The sequence below is a fragment of the Anabas testudineus genome, chromosome 1 (assembly GCF_900324465.2).
Source record: "Anabas testudineus chromosome 1, fAnaTes1.2, whole genome shotgun sequence".
NCBI lineage: Eukaryota > Metazoa > Chordata > Actinopteri > Anabantiformes > Anabantidae > Anabas > Anabas testudineus.
Genome location: NC_046610.1, coordinates 19,129,265 through 19,142,748, shown reverse-complemented (window position 1 = coordinate 19,142,748; position 13,484 = coordinate 19,129,265). Strand labels below are relative to the sequence as shown.

At 41.0% G+C, this 13,484-nt stretch overlaps 1 protein-coding gene across 2 annotated transcripts; it reads right to left on the bottom strand.

Annotated features, from left to right (window-relative positions):
• Positions 1-1,674: 1,674 nt before the first annotated feature.
• LOC113162448 (UDP-GlcNAc:betaGal beta-1,3-N-acetylglucosaminyltransferase-like protein 1) lies at positions 1,675-13,236 on the bottom strand. Of its 2 annotated transcripts, XM_026360579.1 has the most exons (12): positions 12,805-13,236; positions 12,573-12,689; positions 12,355-12,454; positions 11,101-11,165; positions 10,342-10,407; positions 9,051-9,146; positions 5,780-5,875; positions 5,415-5,539; positions 3,577-3,712; positions 3,184-3,252; positions 3,005-3,079; positions 1,675-2,171 (listed from the first exon to the last, which is right to left on the bottom strand). In XM_026360579.1, exons 1-12 carry the CDS (start codon positions 12,937-12,939, stop codon positions 2,091-2,093), a joined length of 1,161 nt encoding a protein of 386 aa, XP_026216364.1. In that variant the 5' UTR covers positions 12,940-13,236; the 3' UTR covers positions 1,675-2,090. The 2 variants fall into 2 exon arrangements, with proteins under 2 accessions (XP_026216364.1, XP_026216365.1); XM_026360580.1 differs by lacking the exons at positions 9,051-9,146; positions 10,342-10,407; positions 11,101-11,165; ... (1 more) ...; positions 12,573-12,689; positions 12,805-13,236 and adding an exon at positions 7,313-7,359.
• Positions 13,237-13,484: the final 248 nt, after the last annotated feature.

The following is a 13,484-nucleotide window of genomic DNA, read 5'->3' as shown; positions in this document are numbered from 1 at the left end:
ATTCAAAGAGAGTCAACATTTAAACTAGTGTTTGTAAAAGAACTGGACATAGCCTCAGCAATGTGACAATAAAGTGAGATAAACTAATTCTGTTTTACCTTTGAAATAGTATTAGGCGTCCCACTTTAGCTTGTGCTCACAATTTTCACAGAACTGATACTTTACTATGCATGATAACTTCCTATGTGTTAAAACTGTTTCTGGCCTTAACTGACTGTTGACTTGATGCACTTTAGCTGTTATAGATCATCAAAGCTGCTGGATATGAACGCACAGGCACTTCACTAGCAGAAAAACAGAGGTGTTGTAATTCCAAGTGAATTAAACCGTCATTGTCTGACCTCTGTGAGCCCTCTTCACTCAAACACACCCAAATCTTATCTCCCTCTGATCTGCCGCCCTGCCAGAGACCAAGCAGCTGTTTGAGCATGTGTGTGTGTGTGTGTGCACTTTTTCTACACATGCAAGTTTATTTGACCAGTAAAGAAGGGCAAGTAGGCTCGGGGTCAGGGTCATTCATTGTGTGTGTGTGTGTGTGCTATCAGGTCTTATGTCTGCACAGTGTAAACACTGAGTTAAGTTCTGTTTACTCTCTTTCCAAGTCTCTTTAATAGATTCTCCATTAGAGCTCAGTCTGATCATATACCAAGTACTTTATCATGAGGGCAGAGCGGCTAAAGGAGACAGGATGTATTTAGAAAGACTGTGGTCTTACTTAAACAACTCACTTTGTTTTGTTACTTTCTTAGATGTATGGCGTCCATTTATCCAAAGCACCTTACAGCTTCATGGCAGCACACACCAGTAGTTAGTTGAAAAACATTTAAGTAATTAAATTTTTTTTAACCTATTTCCTATTCCAAGCCAATTAATTAAGAACCTGATTAATCTTTAATAGAAATAACTGTTGGTTTCAGTCCTACTGTAAATAATCACCTGTCTAAAAAGACAAGTCTGTGTTAAAGTGGATGTGTGTAATGTAGAAACACAGAGAGGGAACAAGGGACTGGGTTGAGAGTAAGTGCTAAGTGGATGTGATAGTTTTCTCAGCACAGTACCTACTGTGCTGTGGGTGGTAAAGGTCTCGGGGTTTCACCTCAAACCTGACAGTTTGGGCTGAATCAGACCCAAACATTCCTGCTGCAGCATTTACTGTCTGAAGCACCTGAATCCAAGCTTAACCTCTAATACAGTGATTCTGTGCATTTACATGCAAAGCACGTTCAGTCGGTGGAAACAAACAAAGGTAGTGAAAATAAAACTCTGGAGTTGAAGACCCCCTTTGTTTTCTTTTTATACCGTAACTGCTGCTTCCCTACAAACTACTGTGGCCAGATTTACAGTAAGGCCGACCACCACTCTGACCCAGGAAACACTGGGAGAGATTTTGTGGGGAAAGGTCTGTTTACCTTTGAGCAGAAAAACTCTGCACGCTGTGAGGTAAAATAAACTTCTTGTGTGTGTTTACGCATCAGAACTGTGCTCTCTTAAAGAGGTTATTGTTCTTTAGATTTCATAAGAAACCCAGGCAAAGAAAAATAAATATGTGCAGATTCAGTGTTTATAGATTTGCAGCAGATGTGTGAGTGTGTCTGATTTTGAATTGTTTCATCACAGAAGACTTAAGAAATCAGTCTGGGGGATTCTGGACATAAGCTGCACCCACTGTTTATAAGGTGAACCCTACTGTGATGAGACACTGACTCCAATTATTTTTACTTCAACACAAAGTCAAAAGTTCTGACTGGCAAACAACCATCCAGAAAACACACTGGCCACACAAATGTATCATGAACATATAACTCTCAGAACTGTATTAAATGTTGTTTCCGTAAGTTTTATTATGCTGGAACGTGGATTTATTTTGTCTTTGTACAGAGCTTCAATATTTGTTTCCAGTCTTTTTGCTAAGCTAAGCTAAACGTTTAAAACTTACATGTAAACAGACTAAAACCTTCATTTCTCCTTGTCTTGGTGTGGCCTCACCAGGTGTCTGCTCAGTTTGTGTGTAGTTATTAAGTAATCCAGTTCTCGGCACCTCTTTGCCTTTTGAAGCTGCAGGGCCCCTTTTTGTCTCCGTCACTAAGCAGTCAGTTGAAATGGAAGTAATCTATTCCTTCTTTCAGCTGCAAAGAGTTGAGGTTTCCCTCCAGGACGCCTCCTGTCATGTCCTATAAACAGAGACATGAGAAACAAAAGGAACAGAAAACATTGTGGGAGTTGAACGATTCCACAAAAAATGAATATAATTATTATCATTAACCCTTAAAATAGTCAGCTTGCTTTGACTTCTCACTTCCTCAGTGAGTTTTATACAGACTGCACAGAGCCAAATTGACCTGCACTAAATGAAGCTTCACCTGGGCCGGTGGTTCACATGAATGCATTTCTTGATTATGGTTATTTGACATCTGGATGAACAACATTTTTTAACTGTGTCCAGGTTTTTTTCTGTGTGTCGGAGAGAACAAGAGAACAAGCTTGAGTGAGTCCAGGTCTTATTTGTCCTCTGACTCTGATTACTTCTCCCAATTCCCATAATTGAGCAATTAGTAGCCCTATAGGTGGAGTTGCCCTAGATTTGATGTCTAAATCTGGCTGAGTGATAAATAGGCAGTTAGTAAGCTGTACACATGTCTTACTGTGTAATAATAAAAATTAATAAAAGAGAATATGTAGTTAATAGAAAAGAGTTCTGATGCAGCTGTAAGTATTAGCAGGATTTAACAGTTCAAAAGGCAACCCACAACAAGATACGTGTAAACTGAACAGTGGCAAAAGATCAGGTTCCTGTCTCATTTCTATCCCATTTCCTGACTGCCTCCTGTGTGTGTGTGTGTGTGTGTGTGTGTGTGTGTGTGTGTGTGTGTGTGTGTGTGTGTGTGTGTGTTATGTCCTGTGCCGGGCACACGCCCTCGATCATTATGTTGTTAAATAAGATTACAGACCTGAGGGCCAAAGGGTCAGAAACAGCAAACAACACTCCAAAATGCTTTCTGCTCACCAGTTTAACACAGATGATGAAGGGGGCCGAGGCGTCTTTATAGTGCACAACTGGGATTTTTGGCTTAGGTCTTTCCTAGAGGGACATGAACAGAAAGAAGATCAACATCATTGCTGGTCAGAGTTTCACTGAAAGTGGTGAGCTGACCAGTATGTGAAATCCACATTCGGGGATCTCACCTTGGAGTCCTCATATGTGTAGAAGCCTTTCTGGATCTTATTCTCATCCACATCACAGAAAGCTTTGACCTGACAAATCAACGGGTAAGGAAATGAATGCTGGCATAAGCTCATATGTAGTGTCAAGAAAAAATAAGTGAAGTATTTGCAATTTCCTGGATAAATTGGTTATGAAATGTGATCTGATTTTCACCATAAATATCAAATATTTTTTTTGAGAGGGAACGTACAGCACCACATGAGATCACATCGTTTCATAACTAATTTATGCATAAAACCAGGAAACTGCACTTACTCTTTCATGCCAGTGCACCACCACATCTTCCAACAATATCACCCCACTGACAAATCCAATATATTTTGGTTAATGGCTCATGTGTGGATGTGACATACTTTCTTCTGACTGGTTGGGCTCAGGCATCGGTACAGCTTCCGGCCCTGTTTCCCAGCGTTCCATATAGTAAAGCTCTCCAATTGGCTGAGGACTCGTTCCTGAAGGAAGTCGACTCGCAGCTTCCAAATAGTTTCCCTGGAGACAGCGAGTGCGAGGAGAGGATCAGACCACGTAGATGCAGAAGAATGTACAGGAAGTGTACAAGCCTAAAATGAGAGCTGTTGTCTGTAAGCCTAAATTAAGACGGTTATGTTAGTGTGAAATCATTGCTTAATTCTGTTCCACAATAAAGAAATAAAAATTTGTTCTCAAGTCCTCAAAGAATCTGCTCACAAACACTGACATAAACATCAGTTTCAGGTTTGCAAATATGAATTAACTGTAACGATCAAAGCAAAGCTTAATCATTATTAGCAACATTACCAAATTTGACTTTAAGTGCGACCTCCATGATAACTGAAAGTTGAAATAAAATCCTTTCACTTTCCAAAACTGCACTGCAGGAGGAACTGTGTAATAAGTTTGATCACACAAGGCACTAACTACACGGTAATATGTTTTAAAACATATTTCTAGTAAGAAATATATTGAAAAAAAGTTCCATACTATAGTTTGAATGGAAGCTACATTTGAACTGCACAGAATTACCACACAGTCAGCGCTCATACAGGGAGCACACCACTCTCATCTCCTGATGTGAGCATCTTACTATACCTAACATTGGGCCTCACATGCCAAACAAACCCAGATCCACCACCACTGTGAAGCGCGGGTGGTCCCCCGTGTTGCTTTTCTATACATTCTCCATACGGGCTTTGATTCTATGACATGGCAGTAACATGGCAGAGATTTGCTATAAACTGTTTCTGCATACACACACTGAAGCTTTCAGCTGCCTAATACCCTGCAGATCAAAAGACAAACACACTGTCATGCACTCTGGTATAGATTCACAAACAGAACGGGTGAACAAACATATACACACTCATGCAGGCATGCCCGCATTTATAAACACAGACTTTCTATGTTAAGAAACCTCTCGCCTCAGTTACTATTTGGCACCATCTTAACTTTGTAAAACGACACTTCTCACCTCACGCACAGGGCTTCTATAATTACATGTGTGTGCGTGACAGACAGACAGAAGATGATGGTTTCATTTAGTAACAGAGAGGAAGTAGTAGGCCGAGGATGGGTGGGGGGGTGGGGGGGGGGGGGACAAGAAGTGGAAAGTAGGCAAGGCAAACTCGAAATAGGCTTCTAAAAATAGACTAATGATAGATGAAGACAGACAGGAGGATGATCGTTGAAGGAACGCATCAACACAGGCAGATATAAGAGCAGTGGGGACAGATGTAGAGGAGGAAGGAAAGAGGAAGGAAAGGAAGGAGGGATAACAGGAAAGATTAGATGAAAGGGCGCCTGCTGTGGGGGAAGTGAAGGCATCTCCTTTGGTGTGGTTTACATTCTGAGGTCCAAACACACTCACACACACACACACACGCACCTCTGTTCATGACAAGATTATTCTTATTCCCTCCCAGCAGAAGTGAACATTCCTCACAGAGGAGAAAACAGGTTGAAATTCCTGATTCATATGCTGAGAAAGTGACTGAAATTCCAAAACCAATTCTGAAAAACCCAAAATAACAAAAACATGCAGCTGCATGTGAGTGACTGTGTGTGTGTGTGTGTGTGTGTGTGTGAGGGTGTGTGTGTGAAAGTATCAAGCATATGGGATGCCAGTGGGCAGCTGTGAGTAGGTGGAGGATCAACACTGTGTCCAAGTATATGTGTGTGTGAGTGGAGCTGAGAGGGACGGGGGGGAGAGACTCACTCTGTTACAGAGTGGGTGGTGGCCTTCTCATGGTAACGATAGACCAGCAGGCACTGGTCGACCCTGAACAGACCCCCTCCCTGACGAAGACTCTGGTAAAAGAAGAGTAGATCCTCTGGGATGCCCTGTAGAGGAGGAAGCAGAGTGTAAGATACAAGTTGTATATGTTGAATAACTCAGTACCACTGAGTACAGCAGCTTCAAAAACCCAAATCTCTGACTGATCTTCTGGCACTTGAGCTGCATTTAAGGTAACGTAGGTACCAAGCTTTGACAAAGTAAAGAAGGGGTCAGTGTGAAGCCAGGTTAACATTTCAGGTCTCAGAGAGTGAGGCTTTAGAAATATATCTGGTGTGAACTTTCACCTTGCCTCCTTCATCAAACGGTCCAACCTTCAAGAACCAGCTCCTTGAGCAGAACCATGTTGGCATGACGACTGTGGGGCCGTGAGAGGTGAACACCTGAAACACAAGAACAGTTCCGACTATTACACAAATCACGTTAGCTGTCATTTCATATTTCAACCTGTGAACACACTGGCCACTGTAAATGTTGGGGCGCTTTGTCAAACCTTAATAGACCAATGATAAATCTGTCAATATGCTACATGTAAATGCTTCCTCAGAGGACGAGTCTCGCTCAGTTTGTTTGTGACTGTGGGAAGAACTAGAGTAACATGATATTAAATGCATTAGCAAGCTGATGGATGTGGAGGCTGCAGCAACCATTCTGACCATGCAGACTATAAACAGAGAAGCTTTGTTTGGAACAAAGAGAGGTGTACTGGGGTTGAATAAACATCTATTTGTGTTTCTACAGTGAATGAGAAGTGAGCCAAGGAACAGAAAAAATGGAGCACTGATCTAAAATAAGGTTGTAGAAGTGAGAAGCTACTGTGCAGCAAAACAAGAACATCAGTTCTGAGTCAAGACTCGGTAATAGATGCTGGGATGAGTGCAGCATGAGCTGTGTTTATGTGTATATTAAATATAAACATACAAACACTGGTGCTGCGCTTCTGTATGTGCAATTAGAGTCATTCCCCGCAGATAATCACTCAACAAGTTCTGCCACACAGACAGAGTGTAGGAAACAGCATTTCATTTCCTTTTGACCTTAGAAATAAAGGAACTTCAGGCTGTGGCCACAGAACATAAAAAAAGCCTGTAACATAACATCGGTATCAGTAAAAACAGACCAGGATTTAGCCTGATGGGTTAGGGAAATTTCCTATTTGGCTTCTAGGAAGAAACAGTGAAATGAAAAAGGGGCTTGACTACACTTCTAATTCTACAATCAAAATAGGTTAGAGTGCAGCAGTAGAAGTGTGTGCTTCCTGAAGTGTGCAGGAGAAGGAAGCATCCTCTCATGCATGATCTTTGACTAATGAGTTCGGTCTGGCCTCTCTTTTTTCTTTGACCGCAAACTCTTTAATACATCAGGATTGCATTACACCCTCTATAACTACTCTTTTTACAGATGCAGCCCCCAACACATTCGCTTCACTGCTGCCCACACCTTATACTCACCCCCACTCCTTGTTGTTTCTTTTTTCTTCTGTGTGGACTGTATGTATATAACAACTTTCATTTTGAGGGTCATTCTGGGTGGTTTCTGTTTCTATCAACAATTCTTGTCACAGTTCTTCACATTGTTGTGTGTATGTGTCCACATGTGTGTGTTTGGATGTGTACATGAAGCTGTTCTTGGATGAAGCAGGAAACTGCTGCATAACTGAAATGTATCACAGATGAAGACAACTGTAACAAAACATCTGGATTCAGCAAGGCAAACAGCTGGACAGAATCTTACGTGTGTGTGTGTGTGTGTGTGTGTGTGTGTGTGTGTGTGTGTGTGTGTGTGTGTGTGTGTGTGTGTTTGTGTGTCCACCTACGTACATCTCCTCCTGCTTCTGTTGTAGTGTTGCAACATTTTGCACATGTAATCTGTGGCCAAAAGCATGAATAAGAGGAATAAGAATGAGTTCTGGGAAACCAGGGGACAGAGAGAGCGAGAGCGTCTTTGTGGATATGAGTAGTTGGTGGGGTAGGGAAGGTTTTAGGGAAACCATATCTAATGTCCCACAGATGAACCCACATGGTCCAGATCTGGATCAAGTTAAACTAGCACCACCCCGAGAAAATATCTGGTTTAACTCAGTTAGTTTCTCTTTCTTTCCTCTGAAACTAAAAGTAAAGACAGATAAAGTGGAGAAAGAGGAGGGTACGGAAAAGGAGCAGCTTTTAAAGCCTGCAGAATCAATGTATGATCTCATTCTCATGCTCCATGAAACTTAATATCATATAAATATCCTGGACTATGTGCAAAAGAGTTATGCAGACTGTGTGTGTGTGTGTGTGTGTGTGTGAGAGAGAGAGAGAGACAGAAAGAAAAGAAAAGAGTGAGTGCAGGTCGTCTTGTATCCTTGGTGACAGTGTGTTTTTGTTCAGACAGAAACACCAGACTTCTATTGCTACATTAATAGAAATACTGCCAGTGGTTTCACTTGTATATGATTGTCTCTCTTATGGTTTAATGATTAATGTGATTGTTAAAAGGTGGTGGAAATAAAAGCACGCGCACACACACATTTTTGTATAGCAGTCAGTGTGAGGACACTCATTGACATAATGCATTCCCTACTGTAGAGAACGCCATACTAATCTACTCTGCTTCAATGTTTAATTTATCACATGTACTGCTTTACCCCTAACCAAAACCTCATTCTAACCCTAACCCTAAAAGTCTTAACCCCAAAATTGCTCTTTAAACACCCATCTCATTGTGAGGACTGGCTACAAAGTCCTCACTTGGTAAAAAAATGGCCTCAGTTTTATGGTTACAAATCCATGCTGGTCTTCACAATAATAGCCACACACACACACCTTTAGGTAGGCCTCAGCAAGTATTTTTAGCATTCTCTAGTGTGCAGTGCAGTGAAAAAGTCTTTCTGGTTACCACATTTGGTCATGGTGCCCACCACTTATTTTCTTTCCTTGTTTTTGAGAGAAGAGAAGGATGAACGGTGACCTTGATAACAGCAGACAGGAATCTATTTGTGTCTCAGAAACTGTTGCTCTGACTGCATCTGTTCTGAGGCATGACAAAATTCACTGTGGTGCCCTTCAATGAAAGAAACACACAAGTACAGGGTATTGACTAGTTCAAGCTTTTCTATTTTGGAAAATATTGACTCTTTGTAGATTAAGTATGTACATTTTTACCTTTAGTGATGTTGTGATGACGTGGCAACTTTTAGACAGTGATGCAGTAAAATAAGCACTTAGAATTCAAATGAGTGCTGCAGGATCATTTAGAAAACATACAAAGCTCACAGTACTTCTCTGTCTGCAACATTTAATTTTCCACTGCCAACACTTTCCATAATCGACTACACTCAGCAGGCAGCTGGCAGTATCACTGCTTCCTCTGGTGGGACTGTGATGGTCAGAGAGGTCATGAGTGATGCTGCGTCCTCTGTCCACTACACTGCCACATTTCCGTGGAAACTATGGATAGCAGGTACATATCCTGCTTCTAAGTGACCTGTTTGCTGCCTGGCACATGACCCCTCAAACACACACAGACAAACACACAGATTAATCACACATACTGTGCCCAGCCGTGGGTATTTACCTGTGTGATGAGCTGATCCTGATTGATTGTGTTGATCCAACGAGTGTAACGCTCTGTAGATCCTTCTGGTAGCCTCTGAACTCTACAGCCAATCAACTATCATGAAAACACATAGACACACCTTTGTAGGTATTAAAAATATTTTTCTTTCAGAGACAACTTAAAACAATGGGCAGCCATTTAATAAAAATGCTGCCATAGATATAATTTGTAAGTTTAGTTTTTACAGGTCATTATTTTTATTAAACTCCATATGGCTTCTGGTTTAAAAATGTATGGATCAGAGTTTAAATCAGTTGATTTATTAGTGATCAACATTAAATTAAAAGCTGTCTTTACTGTGTTTCATCAGTAAAGGTTTCTTCCAGATCATATATATTTATTTTTTATTTCAACCTGGCTTTCTGATTCTTACTACTAATAAGGGCTTATCATCTTGTGGTGTGGCCTCTTTCATTTTTTGCTGATGAAATCTTCTTGTGATGATTGAGATGCCTCCACGCCCGGCTCCTAGTTCAGCTCACTTAATTTAGGTCATCTGATATGAAAGTGTTTCATGTTCTACTATATAATGTTTACTGCATCTGTGTATAAATATCATCTACTAAAAGCTGAAATTATGAACTACTGTCTCATATTTATATTTCAATCTCAAACCCTAAATTACAAAACAAATAATTGGTCTTGCCATTCCATTGCTTTTGGAGGGGACTGTGTATGTACGTATATGTAGCAGTTTGATATGACAAAAGGTGTGTCTGAAGTCGAAATTAAAAATTAAGGCCAAAGTCTGAATCTAAAATAAAATCATATTAGTTGACAAATACAGGTCAAATCCCAGCAAAAATAATGAACAAGAAACAAAACAGAGAATCCAGTTTTTTCAAGAACTATAAAATATTACAGCAGCAACAGAAAAAGGCAGGTTGTTTGTGCTGGGCAGCAAGTCTGCTGTCTCCATACTGTCTCTCTCATTTCCCTCACATACATGACCTTTGACCTCTGACCTGGTAGGCCTCAGAAAGCATCAACACCGGATGCTCAGACTGCTCTACATGCCAACTGCATGAAGGAAAACACACCCACACACACAAACAAATGGCATGAAAATGTGCATGTGCATGAAAAGACGCTTTTTTTTAAGCAGGACTGGTCAGATGACCACAGAGAGAGAGGGGAAGAAAGGGAAAGGGAGAGAAGTGAGAAGCAAACAAGGGAAGGGAGAGGGTGAAGGCAGAGTGCCACACAGAGGGAAGGAAGTGAGTAAGCAAATGCTCAAGGGAGAACTTACTGAATTTAGGTGGAGGAGAGATGCCTCATACTGCAGTCGAACTCTTTGAGGCAACATTACGTCATCCTGGAGAACAAAAAGTACCAAAGCAGACACATTTTAAAATCTAATGTCATTTGTATGTCATGCCACTATTACAAAAAGCATTACTTTTATGGCTTACAGAGTTGAATAAGCAAAAAGTTTAAGTTAAAGGTTTTAGAGGAAAACTCTCCTTCAGGATATGATCAGTGTTGAGTAACAGAGCAGAAAAAAAAGCACATGGGGAAGTAAAGGATGTTGACTGTTTTATTACGGCCATCTTAGTCAGGCAACAGTCTATTAGTAGAAATAGATTTGTGAAATACTGTATGATTCAAGCAGTTAAAACATAAAACAGAAGTGAACACCGAGCAGAAACTCAGATGTCGTGGCAGATGTTGTTGTAATTTTCAGAATTCAGACAGGAAACTTTAAAGCACACACACATAAAACGCACACGTCAAGCACTGCTCTCAGGTCGTTAGTCATGTGTTCTGACACCGCTGCCAAACGGTCCCTGAGCTGCGGGGGTCTGTGTGTGAATGTACTATGTACTGCATATGTGATCTGATTAGATTTGACTTACTACTGTATATGCTATGAAAGACATCTGAACAATAAATAAAACATGCTCTGGCATGCGCGCACACACACACACACACACACACACACACACACACACACACACACACACACACACACACACACACACACACACACACGCGCGCGCACACTTACCGAATCCTGAAAGCACAAGTATTTTCCACGACTCTGAGATATTGCCCTATTCTTTGCATATCCCACTGAAAGATAAAGGGACAGTGTATGATTGTTTTTGTGTGTAATGCCACTGTGCTCACTTACATTCATCATATTAAAATAACACTGAATAACATTATATCAAAGAAAAATTATGTAATGGTGTTAAACAGATTAAAGACATGTTTTGTTTACAATGAAATCTCTTAAATAGTAATGTGAAATGTATGTATAAGTATGTATTTATTTAAAATCCCACACTTTCATTGGTTTTTTTTTCCACATGAAGAAGTCAAAAAAGAATAAACTTGACTTTCTTTCTTCTCAGTAGCTTACTCTAAAAGGAAGGAAAAAAAACTTAAAGGGATCATATGATGCATTTCGAGGTTTGATGTTACATATTGTGATGTGTTTGATGCCTGTGTCATCCAATGTCAGTTGTCAGAGTCTTTTACCAGTTGGCTGATAGTGAAACGTGAAGCTTTCAGTCTGGCTTATATGTCTTGTTTTCAAAATTTGTTTCCAAATGCGATACGTTGACACGTTGATGTTAAACTGCATGGAAGACCATAACTTCCTATGCACTTTGGCCTCCTACACATACAGTGCCTCATCCACCCACTAAGGTTAGCTGCCCTTGTTATCCTGACAGGGTTTCTGCAAGAATATCAACTTCTGCAGGAACATTCAAACCAGCACCACCCGCACGACTCACAGCCGCCACAGCAGTGCTAAGTCTAACAAGCAGCATTTGCATAAGGAGTGACCAGCGCCAGCCTGAGTACCCCTAGCACTCATGTATGTGCACTAGGGGTATGTCTTGTATTTTCGGCTGTAAAGGAGAATTACCTTTGTTTACTCTTACAAATGATGGAACCATAGAGCAACAACAGTTACAGGCCAAGAACAGACTTCGTGCGATGTTATCTGTTGCCAGCACTTCACGTTTTTCACAACCTGACCCATTAGACAGCGTTTTTCTTTTTTTTTTAGCTGAAAGGCTGGTGCTGTTTACAGTCTGTGTTCCGACTGGACATAGTCCAATTACTTAATTATTTATGTTATTTAATAAACTCTTCACTTTTGGCTTCACTTGTACACTGTGTGTTGCACACAGAGAAAATTCATTTAACATCTTAGAAAAGCCTAATGGGCATTGCTATAGATACTGTCAGGGACAGACACACCGAGGAGTTTTCTGGATAAACAAATAAATGATTTAATTACACTGACCTCCTCTTGGTTGAGCAGAGTTGTGGCCTGAGGTCACTACTGCAATGCCCCTTGTCTCCAGTCTCTCCCTCCACCTCTCCACCACTTCCCTGGAGTCATCCTGACGGAGAAATAAATACATACTAAACTAAAACTGAGGTCTGATATTCTAAGATATGTGGTATATTGTGCATGCATAAATACCTTATAATCCCTTTTAACGAATTTAAAGTACTTACAGTACTTGCATCGTCAAAGACAGACAGCTCCATGGACCCTGTGAAGTCTTGCTGTAAAATACCCTGCAGACATTCATCCAGCCAAGAGGACGCATTGTACACTGGCATGATAACAGACTGAGGATAAACACACACACACACACAGAGTCAGTCCTTATTGAAGAGACAACAATAGCTTCCAAGAGACATTCTCTGTATTATGGTGTCCACATATTATTGTCCCGTCACCCACCACATCCACTGCTCCCCTCTCCTCCTCCTCTCCTGTCGGTGTCTGTGCTTCGTTTTCCGCCGTGCGGAGCCTCTTCGGCTGGTTCACATCAGCCTCTGAGTCCCCGTCCTGCAGCTCAGTCAGTCCGCTGCTCATGTCGACAATGAAAACAGCGGTATCCCGAAGTCTGAACTCGTTTTATCTTATTAAATGTCGGATTAATGTCTGAATATACTGAAGTTAACCAGGCTACACAACCAGTGACGAGCAGGGAACCACGACGGCTATACATGAATAAAAGTGTCATTAAACTCCCTTTTTAACCACTGTCTATATAAAATGGGTCAACGTGATAAAAGTGACATCAGCTGAAACCTGCTCTAAGTGTTTTAATGACCGTCATAGTATCAATTTTAGCCGTAAGCACGGCCAGACTCGTGCAAAGCGGTTAACAGCGCCACAACTTCCGCAAACAATGACTCCCAGACGCTCATTGGCTCTTACAAAACACGGACAGGCACCGGATTCGCTGCAGCTCACTGTCAATCATCTGGAACTGTGACGTCACTAATGAGTTCTACGTGGAGGATTTTTTTTTTACTACGCTGACAACTACTAGAAAAATAATATCCTTAAATAATAAGTGAATGTTAAAACAATGTGGTCTATACACAGACCAGAACTGACAAGTGATCATTGAT

What these genes read in the sequence shown, in the direction of transcription:
- LOC113162448 (XM_026360579.1), bottom strand. Translation starts at nt 12,939, where the DNA reads ATGAGCAGCGGACTGACTGAGCTGCAGGACGGGGACTCAGAGGCTGAT. An exon ending in TCTTTGACGATGCAAGTACT is followed by an intron (nt 12,455 to 12,572) that starts GTAAGTACTTTA and finishes TTTCTCCGTCAG; the next exon opens with GATGACTCCAGGGAAGTGGT. An exon ending in ACTTGTGCTTTCAGGATTCG is followed by an intron (nt 10,408 to 11,100) that starts GTAAGTGTGCGC and finishes TTTGTTCTCCAG; the next exon opens with GATGACGTAATGTTGCCTCA.